The 15,052-nt window shown below is 33.4% G+C and overlaps 2 protein-coding genes across 6 annotated transcripts in view; one reads left to right on the forward strand and one right to left on the reverse strand.

Annotated features, from left to right (window-relative positions):
• LOC143228667 (protein lev-9-like) overlaps positions 1-11,667 on the reverse strand; it is a 115,907-nt gene extending 104,240 nt beyond the window's left edge. For all 3 annotated transcript variants that reach the window (XM_076459912.1, XM_076459911.1, XM_076459913.1), the window contains exon 1: positions 11,460-11,667. In XM_076459912.1, coding sequence (XP_076316027.1) covers positions 11,460-11,514 — 55 coding nt within the window. In that variant the 5' untranslated portion in view covers positions 11,515-11,667. The remainder of the gene's footprint in view (positions 1-11,459) is intronic.
• The window catches only part of LOC143228668 (breast cancer anti-estrogen resistance protein 3 homolog), a 156,323-nt gene continuing 152,869 nt past the window's right edge, over positions 11,599-15,052 (forward strand). For all 3 annotated transcript variants that reach the window (XR_013015402.1, XR_013015401.1, XM_076459914.1), the window contains exon 1: positions 11,599-11,770. The gene's annotated coding sequence lies outside the window, so the exon portion shown is untranslated. The remainder of the gene's footprint in view (positions 11,771-15,052) is intronic.

Raw genomic sequence — 15,052 nt, forward strand, 5'->3', positions numbered from 1 at the left:
GCCCTCCAGATCACCAGATTTAAACCCCATCGAACATCTTTGGGACGAGTTGGACCGACGTCTGCGACGGCGACAACCTCAACCGCAGACTCTACCTCAGCTTGCAGCAGCTTTGCAGGCTGAGTGGACAGCCATTCCACAGGATGTGATTTGTCATCTCATCGCTTCCATGGGCAGGAGATGCCAAGCAGTTATTGATGCTCACGGGGGACATACTCGTTATTGACGTTGAGTGACGTTAAACTTCAACTAGTGAGCGTGGACTTCGCCTTTACAGACTTTGGATGTTCAGCAGTGAATGTGCAAAGTTTCACACATGTCATACAGAACTACCCGGAATAAACTTGTTAACAATATGTCTCCAATTTCGCCTTTTGCGTTTCTGTTTTTGAAGAGTATAGTTTAGTTGTTTCTTTAGTTTATTGGCTAGATACTTACAGTTTAATAATTACCTTAGTTTACTGACTAGTTCTTTATAGTTTAGTTGTTCCTTAGTCTACTGATTTTGACTTCAGTCCAGTTGTTTACTTAGTTTTGAGATTGATTATTTATAATCGAGTAGTTCTCTTAGTTTCAGGCTAATTTCTTGAAACCTAATTGTTCACTTATTTTTCTAAATAACTCTACATAGTCCAGTAGTTTTTTTTGTTCCACGTCTCTTGTCTTTAGATTCCAATGACAAAAGTAGATAAGATTTTTCCATTATAATATTATTGTTTCTCATAGAAGCTACCTTCGATCGTGTTGAGTAACCACTTTCTTTGGTTTGTTTTATCTCGTGGATAAGCTTTACCACACCTACTTCCTGTAGACGAGAATAGCTGAGCGAAATAAACATGTATACATAGTTCAGTCTTACCAGCTGTGACTCCAACACAGTGACCCAGCAAACTATGTTATGCCTCATGACAGACTGGTTTCTAGTATACCCTGTTTGAAAGGACATTCTTTGGTATGAAGAGATCCCATGGTAAACCACTTTATGTTACGCCTAAGGGTTTCTCTTGGTTTGTTGTACATAGTTACTTATTTGGTAAAGTGTCAACATTTCTTGCAGCTATTCAAAAGCTGCTGTGTGTGAAAATGAGCTATTGTAAATATGAAGTACATTCTTTATAAATAACATAAAGTTTCTATACAATCATGTGTTTCATATAGTGGGCTCCATCAGTGAAGACATGCTTTCTTCTACTTTCTATACGTTTTAAGGTTTTATGCTGCAGAAAACGTGTTACAATCTCATGTTTCTAGGGGTTTCTTCTTCTAAAATTCCGTAACCTAAAGTACTTGGTAGAATATATTCTGTTTGTCATACAGTAAAACGCAAAACTATTGATAGAATATATTCTGTTTACCACACAGTACAACCTTTCTGATAATATGTTAACAACCGATCCCAAGCCGAAGTAAGAAAAGCGACATAAAGCTTAAGCAAACACATTCATGTAGAAAAGAAGAAAAGATAAAACTTTAATATCCGGTAACTCGTCTAGATTAGGCCTGCTGTGCACACACTGATTCACACTTGAAAACAAAAACTCAGATAAGCAAGCGCACGTTATAGACAACTCATATCTAATGGGTAATTTAGTGTTCTGTAACGAACATCTGAGAATAATACCCAGCTGTTTTTATAATCTAGTATGAATTAGAAAATAAAACTGTAGTGTGTGAACAGTTTCTGTTGTGAAGTACATGAAAAACATGAACATTGTTTCAATGTCCACCATGTTCCGTGAAGATACAGTAGTGTGAATACATTGTTGCAATGCCCACCATGTTCCGTGGAAATACAGTAGTGTGAAAACATTGTTTCAATGTCCACCATGTTCCGTGGAGAAACAGTAGTGTGAAAACATTGTTTCAATGCTCACCATGTTCCGTGGAAATACAGTCGTGTGAAAACATTGTTTCAATGTCCATTATGTTCCGTGGAGAAACAGTAGTGTGAAAACATTGTTTCAATGTCCACTATGTTCCGTGGAGAAACAGTAGTGTGAAAACATTGTTTCAATGTCCACCATGTTCCGTGGAGAAACAGTAGTGTGAAAACATTGTTTCAATGTCCACCATGTTCCGTGGAGAAACAGTAGTGTGAAAACATTGTTTCAATGCCCACCATGTTCCGTGGAAATACAGTCGTGTGAAAACATTGTTTCAATGTCCATTATGTTCCGTGGAGAAACAGTAGTGTGAAAACATTGTTTCAATGTCCACTATGTTCCGTGGAGAAACAGTAGTGTGAAAACATTGTTTCAATGTCCACCATGTTCCGTGGAGATACACTAGTGTGAAAAAATTGTTTCAATGTCCACCGTGTTCCGTGAAGATACAGTAGTGTGAATACATTGTTGCAATGCCCACCATGTTCCGTGGAGATACAGTAGTGTGAAAACATTGTTTCAATGTCCACCATGTTCCGTGAAGATACAGTAGTGTGAATACATTGTTGCAATGCCCACCATGTTCCGTGAAGATACAGTAGTGTGAATACATTGTTGCAATGCCCACCATGTTCCGTAGAAATACAGTAGTGTGAAAACATTGTTTCAATGTCCACCATGTTCCGTGGAGAAACAGTAGTGTGAAAACATTGTTTCAATGTCCACTATGTTCCGTGGAAATACAGTAGTGTGAAAACATTGTTTCAATGTCCACTATGTTCCGTGGAGATACAGTAGTGTGAAAACATTATTCCAATATTAATATATCGTGGAGCGATAACAATTTAAAACAAATAGTGTTATTACGGAGATGTAATTCGTAGGCATAGCGTCATAAAAGGTTTGTAATGATGTCATTGAGATATAATTCGGGAACACAGCATTATATAATATTTGTTCCAATACTGTTAAGGAGATATAACAATTTTTTGTTTGGTCGATATCTTGTTACCATAGAGACATCATAGTTTGAAAACATTGTTTGATTATTTATAAAATATAAACGATGATTAAATTAAGTTGGACTGTGTATTTTAATACTGTCATTGAAATAACGTAAATACACAAAACTATATTTATTTATTTATTCGTTGATATATAAAAACAAGGCACTGTGAAAGTTTGATTTAATGTTCGATACGTCATGCACTGCGGAGATAGAGCAGTGTACAACTTTTATTTTACTCTTGTAAAGGTGATGTGCTGAGGTTATATTTAAGGTTTGGAAGCATGTTTCAACGTATTTAAACTGCGTTAACGGAGATTCTTGTTTCTTTCCATCTGTAGAACGTTATAAATGAAAACGCATTTTTTGTTTGAATCTAACTATTTAGTTTATACTAAGATTAGAAGCACTCCAAAACAAAATTGAATATGAACATTAGAAAGTCTCGCGATAGGGTTAGAGTATGAGAGAATTCGAACCACCGTGGAAGGAACAGGTACGTGATCCCTTGGAGGCCAGCTTTCCAGGAGAATATTGTGAGAGTGTGTCTGCTGGATTTGTGGTTTTTTTGTCGCTTTCTTACTTCAAGAAAAAATGTACTCTGGTTCTTTATATGAAAGGATTTTGGAAAAGTCGGTGTTTTTATATCTTGACATTTTCTATATAACAATACAGTACATTCAATTACAAGTCTTAAACGTGTTCAAACTTTGTTCCTCGTTCTGTCAAATAAATTCATTTAAATTTATATTCTCGTATAAACGTGAATCTGAAATACCGGTTGTTGTTTTTTTTCATTTTTCTGGAATATATTAATAAATAATGTATTTAATTATAGTGTATCCAAAATATAGACTATGAAGTTTCTATCTTTCTCGAGTCACGGATTTGAATTCCAGATCTAAGACAACAAATAAATTGTTTTTTGCAGCAGAGTTCACAATGTAAGATTTATATAACAGAAAAGTTAAAATGTGTTACCTTTTGTGTATTAAGTAGCTTAGATTATAGCTGATTAATTACTGTACAGACACAAAGAGATTATTGTTAGTTTTGTTTATTAACAAATATTTGCTTCATTATGATAGTTCCTATTTGTTTAGGGATTATTGTTTGATGTTTATTTATATAATAAACTGTTTGTTGTTTCAAAAAAGACATGCTATTAAAAAACTTAAGACATGCTACTGAAAAACTTAAGAATTTCACATATTGTCATTACATTTATATTGTAGCCAATCTATTTTGTTCAGCAAACATCTAAAGATCATATAGACTTAGTAATCAACGTAAGAAGATTTGTCGAAAACACAAACAAAAAAACAAACATAGAAAAGTTGTACAAGTATTGTCCAGAGTCCAGTAAAACCATGTATGGTTCTCCCCACCAGTCGTTGATTGCTTTTTACTACAGTAATAAGTGCTTGAACGCACGTGACAAGCGAGAGAACAACCTTAATTGGAAAATTATTGGACGATATTTTGAAACCTTTAGAAGGAGGAACAAAGAGCAGAAAAATGAATGGATTCAGTAGAGAACAACAAATATTACATCCATGCCATGGATGGATTCAGTAGAGAACAACAAATACTACATCCATGTTTTGGATCGATTCAGTAGAGAACAACAAATACTACATCCATGTCATGGATGGATTCAGTAGAGAACAACAAATACTACATCCATGTTTTGGATGGATTCAGTAGAGAACAACAAATACTACATCCATGTCATGGATGGATTCAGTAGAGAACAACAAATATTACATCCATGTTATGGACGGATTCAGTAGAGAACAACAAATACTACATCCATGTCATGGATGGATTCAGTAGAGAACAACAAATACTACATCCATGTCATGGATGGATTCAGTAGAGAACAACAAATATTATATCCATGTTATGGACGGATTCAGTAGAGAACAACAAATACTACATCCATGTCATGGATGGATTCAGTAGAGAACAACAAATACTACATCCATGTCATGGATGGATTCAGTAGAGAACAACAAATACTACATCCATGTCATGGATGGATTCAGTAGAGAACAACAAATACTACATCCATGTCATGGATGGATTCAGTAGAGAACAACAAATACTACATCCATGTCATGGATGGATTCAGTAGAGAACAACAAATACTACATCCATGTCATGGATGGATTCAGTAGAGAACAACAAATACTACATCCATGTCATGGATGGATTCAGTAGAGAACAACAAATATTACATCCATGTTATGGACGGATTCAGTAGAGAACAACAAATACTACATCCATGCCATGGATGGATTCAGTAGAGAACAACAAATACTACATCCATGCCATGGATGGATTCAGTAGAGTACAACAAATACTACATCCATGTCATGGATGGATTCAGTAGAAAACAACAAATACTACATCCATGTTACGGATAAATTCAGTAGAGAACAACAAATACTACATCCATGTTATGGATGGATTTAGTAGAGAACAACAAATACTACATCCATGTTATGGATGGATTCAGTAAAAAACAACAAATACTACATCCATGTTATGGATGGATTCAGTAGAGAACAACAAATACTACATCCATGTTTTGGATGGATTCAGTAGAGAACAACAAATACTACATCCATGTCATGGATGGATTCAGTAGAGAACAACAAATACTACATCCATGTTTTGGATGGATTCAGTAGAGAACAACAAATATTACATCCATGTTATGGACGGATTCAGTAGAGAACAACAAATACTACATCCATGTTATGGATGGATTCAGTAGAGAACAACAAATACTACATCCATGTTATGGATGGATTCAGTAGAGAACAACAAATATTACATCCATGTTTTGGATCGATTAAGTAGAGAACAACAAATACAACATCCATGTCATGGATGGATTCAGTAGAGAACAACAAATATTACATCCATGTTTTGGATCGATTCAGTAGAGAACAACAAATACAACATCCATGTCATGGATGGATTCAGTAGAAAATGACAAATACTACAATCATGTTATGGATGGATTCAGTACAGAAGGCAAAACAACGAATGAAACTAATTTTTAACAATAATCACCCTTGTGCGTTGTAGAAGATAATACAATAATAGCACAGCACCTAACCTTGCTACTACATATATATTACTTGACTACACTATATAATACACTGTTGTGTACTACTCTGTAATATGTAGTACTCCACTACACTATATAGTACACTGTTGTGTACTACTCTGTAATATGTAGTACTCCACTACACTATATAATACACTGTTGTGTACTACTCTGTAATATGTAGTACTCCACTACACTATATAATACACTGTTGTGTACTACTCTGTAATATGTACTACTCCACTACACTATATAGTACACTGTTGTGTACTACTCTGTAATATGTAGTACTCCACTACACTATATAATACACTGTTGTGTACTACTCTGTAATATGTAGTACTCCACTACACTATGTACTTTCTTGTAACGTACTATACCACTTTATGTAGTATTCCACTACACTATACTCTGTGATGTGATGTACTACAATATAATATGTTGTCTTCCACTACACTATATAATATGCTGTGATGTACTACACTGTAAGATGTAGTACTCCAATAAACTATATAACATGCTGTAGTGTAATACGCTGTAGTATATTGTACTCCACTACACTGTATAATATGCTGTAGTGTAATACGCTGTAGTATATAGTACTCCACTACACTGTATAATATGCTGTAGTGTAATACGCTGTAGTATATAGTACTCCACTACACTGTATAATATGCTGTAGTGTAATACGTTGTAGTATATAGTACCCACCACACTGTATAATATGCTGTAGTGTAATACGTTGTAGTATATAGTACTCCACTACACTGTATAATATGCTGTAGTGTAATACGTTGTAGTATATAGTACTCCACTACACTATATAACATGCAGTAGTGTAATACGTTGTAGTATATAGTACTCCACTACACTGTATAATATGCTGTAGTGTAATACGTTGTAGTATATAGTACTCCACTACACTGTATAATATGCTGTAGTGTAATACGTTGTAGTATATAGTACTCCACTACACTGTATAATATGCTGTAGTGTAATACGTTGTAGTATATAGTACTCCACTACACTGTATAATATGCTGTAGTGTAATACGCTGTAGTATATAGTACTCCACTACACTGTATAATATGCTGTAGTGTAATACGTTGTAGTATATAGTACTCCACTACACTGTATAATACGCTGTAGTGTAATACGCTGTAGTATATAGCACCCACCACACTGTATAATATGCTGTAGTGTAATACGTTGTAGTATATAGCACCCACTATAATACACTGTATAATACGCTGTAGTGTAATACGTTGTAGTATATAGTACCCACTACACTGTATAATATGCTGTAGTATAATACGTTGTAGTATATAGTAGTACCCACTACACTGTATAATATGCTGTAGTGTAATACGCTGTAGTATATAGTACTCCACTACACTGTATAATATGCTGTAGTGTAATACATTGTAGTATATAGTACTCCACTACACTGTATAATATGCTGTAGTGTAATACGCTGTAGTATATAGTACTCCACTACACTGTATAATATGCTGTAGTGTAATACATTGTAGTATATAGTACTCCACTACACTGTATAATATGCTGTAGTGTACTACACTTTAACAAGCTATACTGTACTAAGCTATAGTAGCTTGTTATTCTGTGCAGTAATATGCTACGCTGTACTACGCTATACGATACTGTAATGTATCTGTACTGCATTATCCTTTCTGTGGTATATTAAACTGTACTACGCTATACTTTTCTGTGCAGTATTATACTATATATTATACTCTAATGTATTACACCATATACTATGCTGTAGTGTACTACATTACTTATATGTACAACACAGCACAATGCAATATCCTCTACGCTATATTATTATAGAGTAATACACGTACTATATTTTACCGTACTACAATATCCATTACTGTACTGTAGTGCTTTACCCTAATTGTATTATGCTACATTACCCAATAATGTGCTACACCGCATACACTACTGTGGGAAAATCGCGCACATACCTGTCCACAACTCGGTCTGTTTGTAACGTGGCACAGTTATGTGACAACAGTGTGTCGGCTGTGTCTTATTATCTGTTTTAGTTTTTATCTCAGTGTCTCCACCCCACTATGACACGACCGTTCATAAGTGTCGACACACTGTTGTCACATATTTGTCAAATTGTATTCTCGGCTTTCGGTCGTAACTGTACAGACGAATATTTAATAGACGAAGTTTTCTTGTCCTGAATAGAAACTATCATAACAAGCAGTTTGAACTAATAATCGTTATTAAGTCTGTAGCTGTAAAGAGGCAGTTTCTAATGGCTATTATTGCCCAATGTTGTATTTGTAGACAGAGTTCGCATAATATTTATTATAACATAACGTTGTTCGCGTACAGATAGGACGGCTAATATTTATTCTGGTTTAACTCTGTGATGATGGTTACACAGCTTTTCTCATGATACCACTGACGTGTTCTGATATTCGTATAATTCAGCAATGTCTGTTTGAAATTAGAATATACTATCATATATCATGTATCTCCTATTTTGAACCAGAGCGTCACGTGAAGGTGTGTAACGTTCCTCGGATGAAGACCAGAAGTACAGCTATCCTTAGTTATAAGTTGTGACAACTTGGATTTGTTTTATTGTTATTTGTTTAGTACAAAGCTATACACACGGGTGTATGAAGTCTGTCTAGTGGGGAATCGAACCCTAGAGTTAAGTGTAGTAAGTCCGAAAACTTATCGCTATATCACCATAATGAACTTCCATATGTTTGTTGTTGTTAATGTTTGGTATAATGGAGTCGCGTGATGTTCTCCGAACAACTTGTCACCTGTACATCACTACCATCGTCTCGTAAAATCACGAGCTGCTCCGGAAATTAAAGAAGGTAATAAATGAAGCTTTAGAGAGGAAGTTTACCATATCGAAACTACGTAAAACATGCACGTGTTAACGTAAGGTAGTGGAGATAAAAGGTAGCAGTCTCTCATTCTTCTGAGAAGCTCAGATCTACCAGTAACAATCTGTAACGTTATGAGTTCACTATCATAAAAGTTCGTAATAACGTTAGTATTTTGAACGTACGAAGAACTTACACTGGTCAAAGGTCATCACCTCCTTCTTTCAGTTGTGGAGTCCTTTCGTAGCACGTCTGTCAGAACCTGACTATATTGCTGATTATATTATATCACTATGTTTTAACACCAATGTCTATCCAGTTTATACGTTCAGTGGTTCTCCTTCCAACAATTTTCTTCCATTTAACAATCATCCGTTTTCTTCACGTCCGCACTACTACCATCCTTTTCTCCCCTCTTCCAATCCTCTTGTCTCCACCCTCTTTCATTGATGACACATTTTAAAGAGCTTGTACGTTTCTCCAACCAAGGTGGTCCACATTTTAAAGACCTTGTACGTTTGCTTAAACAAGGTGGTCCACTTTTACAGACATTGTGAGTTTGTTCAAACAAGGTGGTCCACTGTTACAGACCTTGTGAGTTTGCTCAAACAAGGTGGTCCACTTTTACAGACCTTGTACGTTTCTCCAACCAAGGTGGTCTACATTTTAAAGACCTTGTACGTTTGCTCAAACAAGGTGGTCCACTTTTACAGACCTTGTGAGTTTGCTCAAACAAGATGGTCCTCTTTTACAGACCTTGTACGTTTCTCCAACCAAGGTGGTCCACTTTTACAGATTTTACCATTACTTCAGTATTCTTAATCTTTCGTTTTAACTACATAATTCTACACGTAACGTGATCACTTCAGTATAATTCATGTTTTGTTGTAACTACGTAATTCTACACGTAACGTGATCACTTCAGTATAATTCATGCTTTGTTTTAACTACATAATTCTACACGTAACGTGATCACTTCAGTATAATTCATGTTTTGTTTTATCTACATAATTCTACACATAACGTGATCACTTCAGTATAATTCATGTTTTGTTTTATCTACATAATTCTACACATAACGTGATCACTTCAGTATAATTCATGTTTTGTTTTATCTACATAATTCTACACATAACGTGATCACTTCAGTATAATTCATGTTTTGTTTTATCTACGTAATTCTACACATAACGTGATCACTTCAGTATAATTCATGCTTTGTTTTAACTACATAATTCTACACGTAACGTGATCACTTCAGTATAATTCATGTTTTGTTTTAACTACATAATTCTACACATAACGTAATCACTTCAGAATAATTCATGTTTTGTTTTATCTACATAATTCAAGATATAACGTGATCACGTCAATATAATTCATATTTTGTTTTAACTACATAATTCTACACGTAACGTGATCACTTCAGTATAATTCATGTTTTGTCTTAATTACATAATTCTACACATAACGTGATCACTTCAGTATAATTCATGTTTTGTTTTATCTACATAATTCTACACATAACGTGATCACTTCAGTATAATTCATGTTTTGTTTTATCTACATAATTCTACACATAACGTGATCACTTCAGTATAATTCATGTTTTGTTTTATCTACGTAATTCTACACATAACGTGATCAGTATAATTCATGCTTTGTTTTAACTACATAATTCTACACGTAACGTGATCACTTCAGTATAATTCATGTTTTGTTTTAACTACATAATTCTACACATAACGTAATCACTTCAGTATAATTCATGTTTTGTTTTATCTACATAATTCAAGATATAACGTGATCACGTCAATATAATTCATATTTTGTTTTAACTACATAATTCTACACGTAACGTGATCACTTCAGTATAATTCATGTTTTGTCTTAATTACATAATTCTACACATAACGTGATCACTTCAGTATAATTCATGTTTTGTTTTATCTACATAATTCTACACATAACGTGATCACTTCAGTATAATTCATGTTTTGTTTTATCTACATAATTCAAGATATAACGTGATCACTTCAGTATAATTCATGTTTTGTTTTATCTACATAATTCTACACATAACGTGATCACTTCAGTATAATTCATGTTTCGTTTTAACTACATAATTCTACACGTAACGTGATCACGTCAGTATAATTCATGTTTCGTTTTAACTACATAATTCTACACGTAACGTGATCACTTCAGTATAATTCATGTTTTGTTTTATCTACATAATTCTACACATAACGTGATCACTTCAGTATAATTCATGTTTTGTTTTAACTACATAATTCTTTCAGACAACAATTACATAATATCATATATCCAGAGTTTGATACTAAATTACATTTCTCTCTGTCAACATAAAAAAATACAGCTGCATCATTTGGAAGTTGAACTGAACACTAAGCTTTTAAAATAACTAAACCTAGATGTCTTTAGGTACAAAACAGTTGATTTCTGGTCGCTTGATTGAGGAAATTAATGGACAGCCATTGATCGTGCTAAGTTTCTGTTCATAATTTTTTGGGTTTCGGTCATAATTATCAGGCATTGGTACTTACCTGCCAACGAGTAATGCACTAAAGCCAGGAGAAACAGGAACGTGGATGATACCATGCTGAGAGTCGGGATGTCACGTACAATATGATGCCACTGGATACTACCTCGGCTCACGTGGATCGAGCTAGAAACATCTCGTGCAGCTCGTGCCAAGATCGAACGCTAGCAACAATGTGAAGAAAGCGCTCTGCGCTCTTCTTATTCTAGGGTAAGGATGGCGCCACGAGTGGCTTCAAGAAATACCGTCTGAAAGGCAAAGCTTGTTTCTTGTAAACAATATGGCTGAGATTATTATCTGATGGATATTAAGGAGGTAAAAACAAAACAGTTTTACTCTTGGGATATTTGTAAAACACAATATCGATGATTTCTAGGATATCATAATCTGTCTAATCATGCGTACAAATAATAATGTATCATATACTAAAATTTGTTACTATACATTGTTATATAGTATAATTTATTACCATACATTGTTGTACACTATAGAATATTACTATACATTATTGTATACTACAATTTATTACTATACATTGTTCTATACTATAATTTATTATTATACATTGTTGTACACTATAGATTATTACTATACATTATTGTATCCTACAATTTATTACTATACATTGTTGTGTACTATAATTTATTTCTATACATTGTTGTGTACTATAATTTATTACTATACATTGTTGCATAAGTTATGTATTTTACTAAATGCACTTTAACAATGTATAGTAAGAAAAATCTAACTATCTTCTAAACAATATACACTAATAACAATATAATGTGTAGTGTTACTTATTAAACAATATAGTCAAAGACTACTGTAATATTTAGTGTTACTTATTAAACAATGTACTGTAATAGTACTGTAGTGTTTAATGTTACTTATTAAACAATGTACTGTAATAGTACTGTAGTGTTTAATGTTACTTATTAAACAATGTACTGTAATAGTACTGTAGTGTTTAATGTTACTTATTAAACAATGTACTGTAATAGTACTGTAGTGTTTAGTGTTGCTTATTAAACAATGTACTGTAATAGTACTGTAGTGTTTAGTGTTACGTATTAAACAATGTACTGTAATAGTACTGTAGTGTTTAGTGTTACTTATTAAACAATGTACTGTAATAGTACTATAGTGTTTAGTGTTACTTATTAAACAATGTAGTGTAATAGTACTGTAGTGTTTAGTGTTACTTATTAAACAATGTACTGTAGTGTTTAATGTTACTTATTAAACATTGTACTGTAATAGTACTGTAGTGTTTAATGTTACTTATTAAACAATGTACTGTAATAGTACTGTGGTGTTTAATGTTACTGATTAAACAATGTACTGTAATAGTACTGTAGTGTTTAATGTTACTTATTAAATAATGTACTGTAATAGTACTGTAGTGTTTAATGTTACTTATTAAACAATGTACTGTAATAGTACTGTAGTGTTTATTGTTACTTATTAAACAATGTACTGTAATAGTACTGTAGTGTTTAGTGTTACTTGCCATATAATGTATTCCAATGGTACTGTAGTGTTTATTGTTACTTATTAAACAATGTACACTAATGGTACTGTAGTAACACACTGCAGAAGATCCAAATACAGCGAAATAAAACATTAAGAATAGCAAACCGACTACCATCATGCACACCTGTCAACTATGTACACAAAATCAGTAACCTACCCACCCTAAGAAACATGCTCACTGAAGGATCATACAAATATTACTTAAAAGCAGAACATAGAAATATACTAACTGTATCATAATGTAAATTAGCCAGTGCACCTACAAAATACATTTCACCATATAATATATTTCAACAATTACAAAGTACTCAACAAAATACATAATTACAGAAAAGGTGAATATATGTTTATATTTATATATATTTCCATTTAGATACGGGCACAGGACAAGTTAAAACCTTCGGGGCCTGTGAAAGTGGGTTGTCCCGTTTCCCTCCACATCCAAATCTCTGGGATCTTTAGATCCCAGCCAAGACAATATTCTTGCCTGGCCCTGAATTGGGCCGTTTTGAGTTGATATCTCATCGGCTTTTCGGACTTCGTGCTCCGGCCTGGTTTATTTCTCTTGTACCGCCCCTTTCACAACTGTCATTTTTATAATACCCCACCGCACTTCTTCACCTTAAACAAGTCAAAGTAAAATACAGATAAATTCTCAAGCAAAGTTAAATAATCTTTCATGTGAGGGAACAAAGAGAAACCACAACGTTCCTGACCACCCGTCATCAGAGTTCTCTCTCTATAAACTAAACCCAAGTTCGTTTGTACTGTACTGTAGTGTCTTGTGTTATCTACTAAACAATGTACTCTAACAGTACTAATAACAATATAATGTGTAGTGTTACTTATTAAACAATATAGTCAAAGACTACTGTAATATTTAGTGTTACTTATTAAACAATGTACTGTAATAGTACTGTAGTGTTTAATGTTACTTATTAAACAATGTACTGTAATAGTACTGTAGTGTTTAGTGTTACTTATTAAACAATGTACTGTAATAGTACTGTAGTGTTTAGTGATATTTATTAAACAATGTAGTATATAGTACTGTAGTGTTTAGTGATACTTATTAAACAATGTACTGTAATAGAACTGTAGTGTTTAATGTTACTTATTAAACAATGTACTGTAATAGTACTGTAGTGTTTAATGTTACTTATTAAACAATGTACTGTAATAGTACTGTAGTGTTTAGTGTTACTTATTAAACAATGTACTGTAATAGTACTGTAGTGTTTAGTGTTACTTATTAAACAATGTACTGTAATAGTACTGTAGTGTTTAGTGTTACTTATTAAACAATGTAGTCTATAGTACAATAGTGTTACTTATTAAATAATGTACACTAACAGTATTGCAGTGTTTAGTGTTTGTTATTAAACAATATACCTTAATAGTACTGTAGTGTTTAATGTTACTCTTCAAACAATATGCACCGAAAGTACTGCCATGTTATTTGCAGTATGTACTCAGCTATAACTAAATGTTGTTATAGCTTGTGAGAGTAACCTGCTATTCACCCGATCAATCAAACTGCTTGGTTTCTGTTCTTTAAACTTCGTTATTACTGACATCTTTACCCTGCTCTGTTATCTCTAATCAAGACACCTTCCTTATATCACTGTTAATACATCAATTATTGTACATCAACTATTCTGTGTATTAGTTTTTCCGTGTTCTGCCAGTGAACGACCAAATGATGGCGGATCAGTTACACGATACATTATCATGACAGGCAGTAAGTTTTTATGTTCAGGGTGAAGAGATACAGCAAACATCTACATTTCAGTTAATATTACCAATTCATCCAGTTTATCAGATTGGAGATAATATACGTATTACCAAAGTTGACATAACTTATTAAACATTTCAATATTATAGTTAGTATTTCAGATCATTGTATCCATTATTGAATCAACAGATAAAATGTTCTACAATAATAAAAAGTGGAAAATATTTGTTCGTCTTTCTAAATAAATCATGTGTATACTTATTATATTTTCTGAGTCTTGAGCAGAGAATCATCTATATAAAGTCAGGGTTTCTATGAAGGACACACAA

The sequence above is a fragment of the Tachypleus tridentatus genome, chromosome 10 (assembly GCF_004210375.1).
Source record: "Tachypleus tridentatus isolate NWPU-2018 chromosome 10, ASM421037v1, whole genome shotgun sequence".
NCBI lineage: Eukaryota > Metazoa > Arthropoda > Merostomata > Xiphosura > Limulidae > Tachypleus > Tachypleus tridentatus.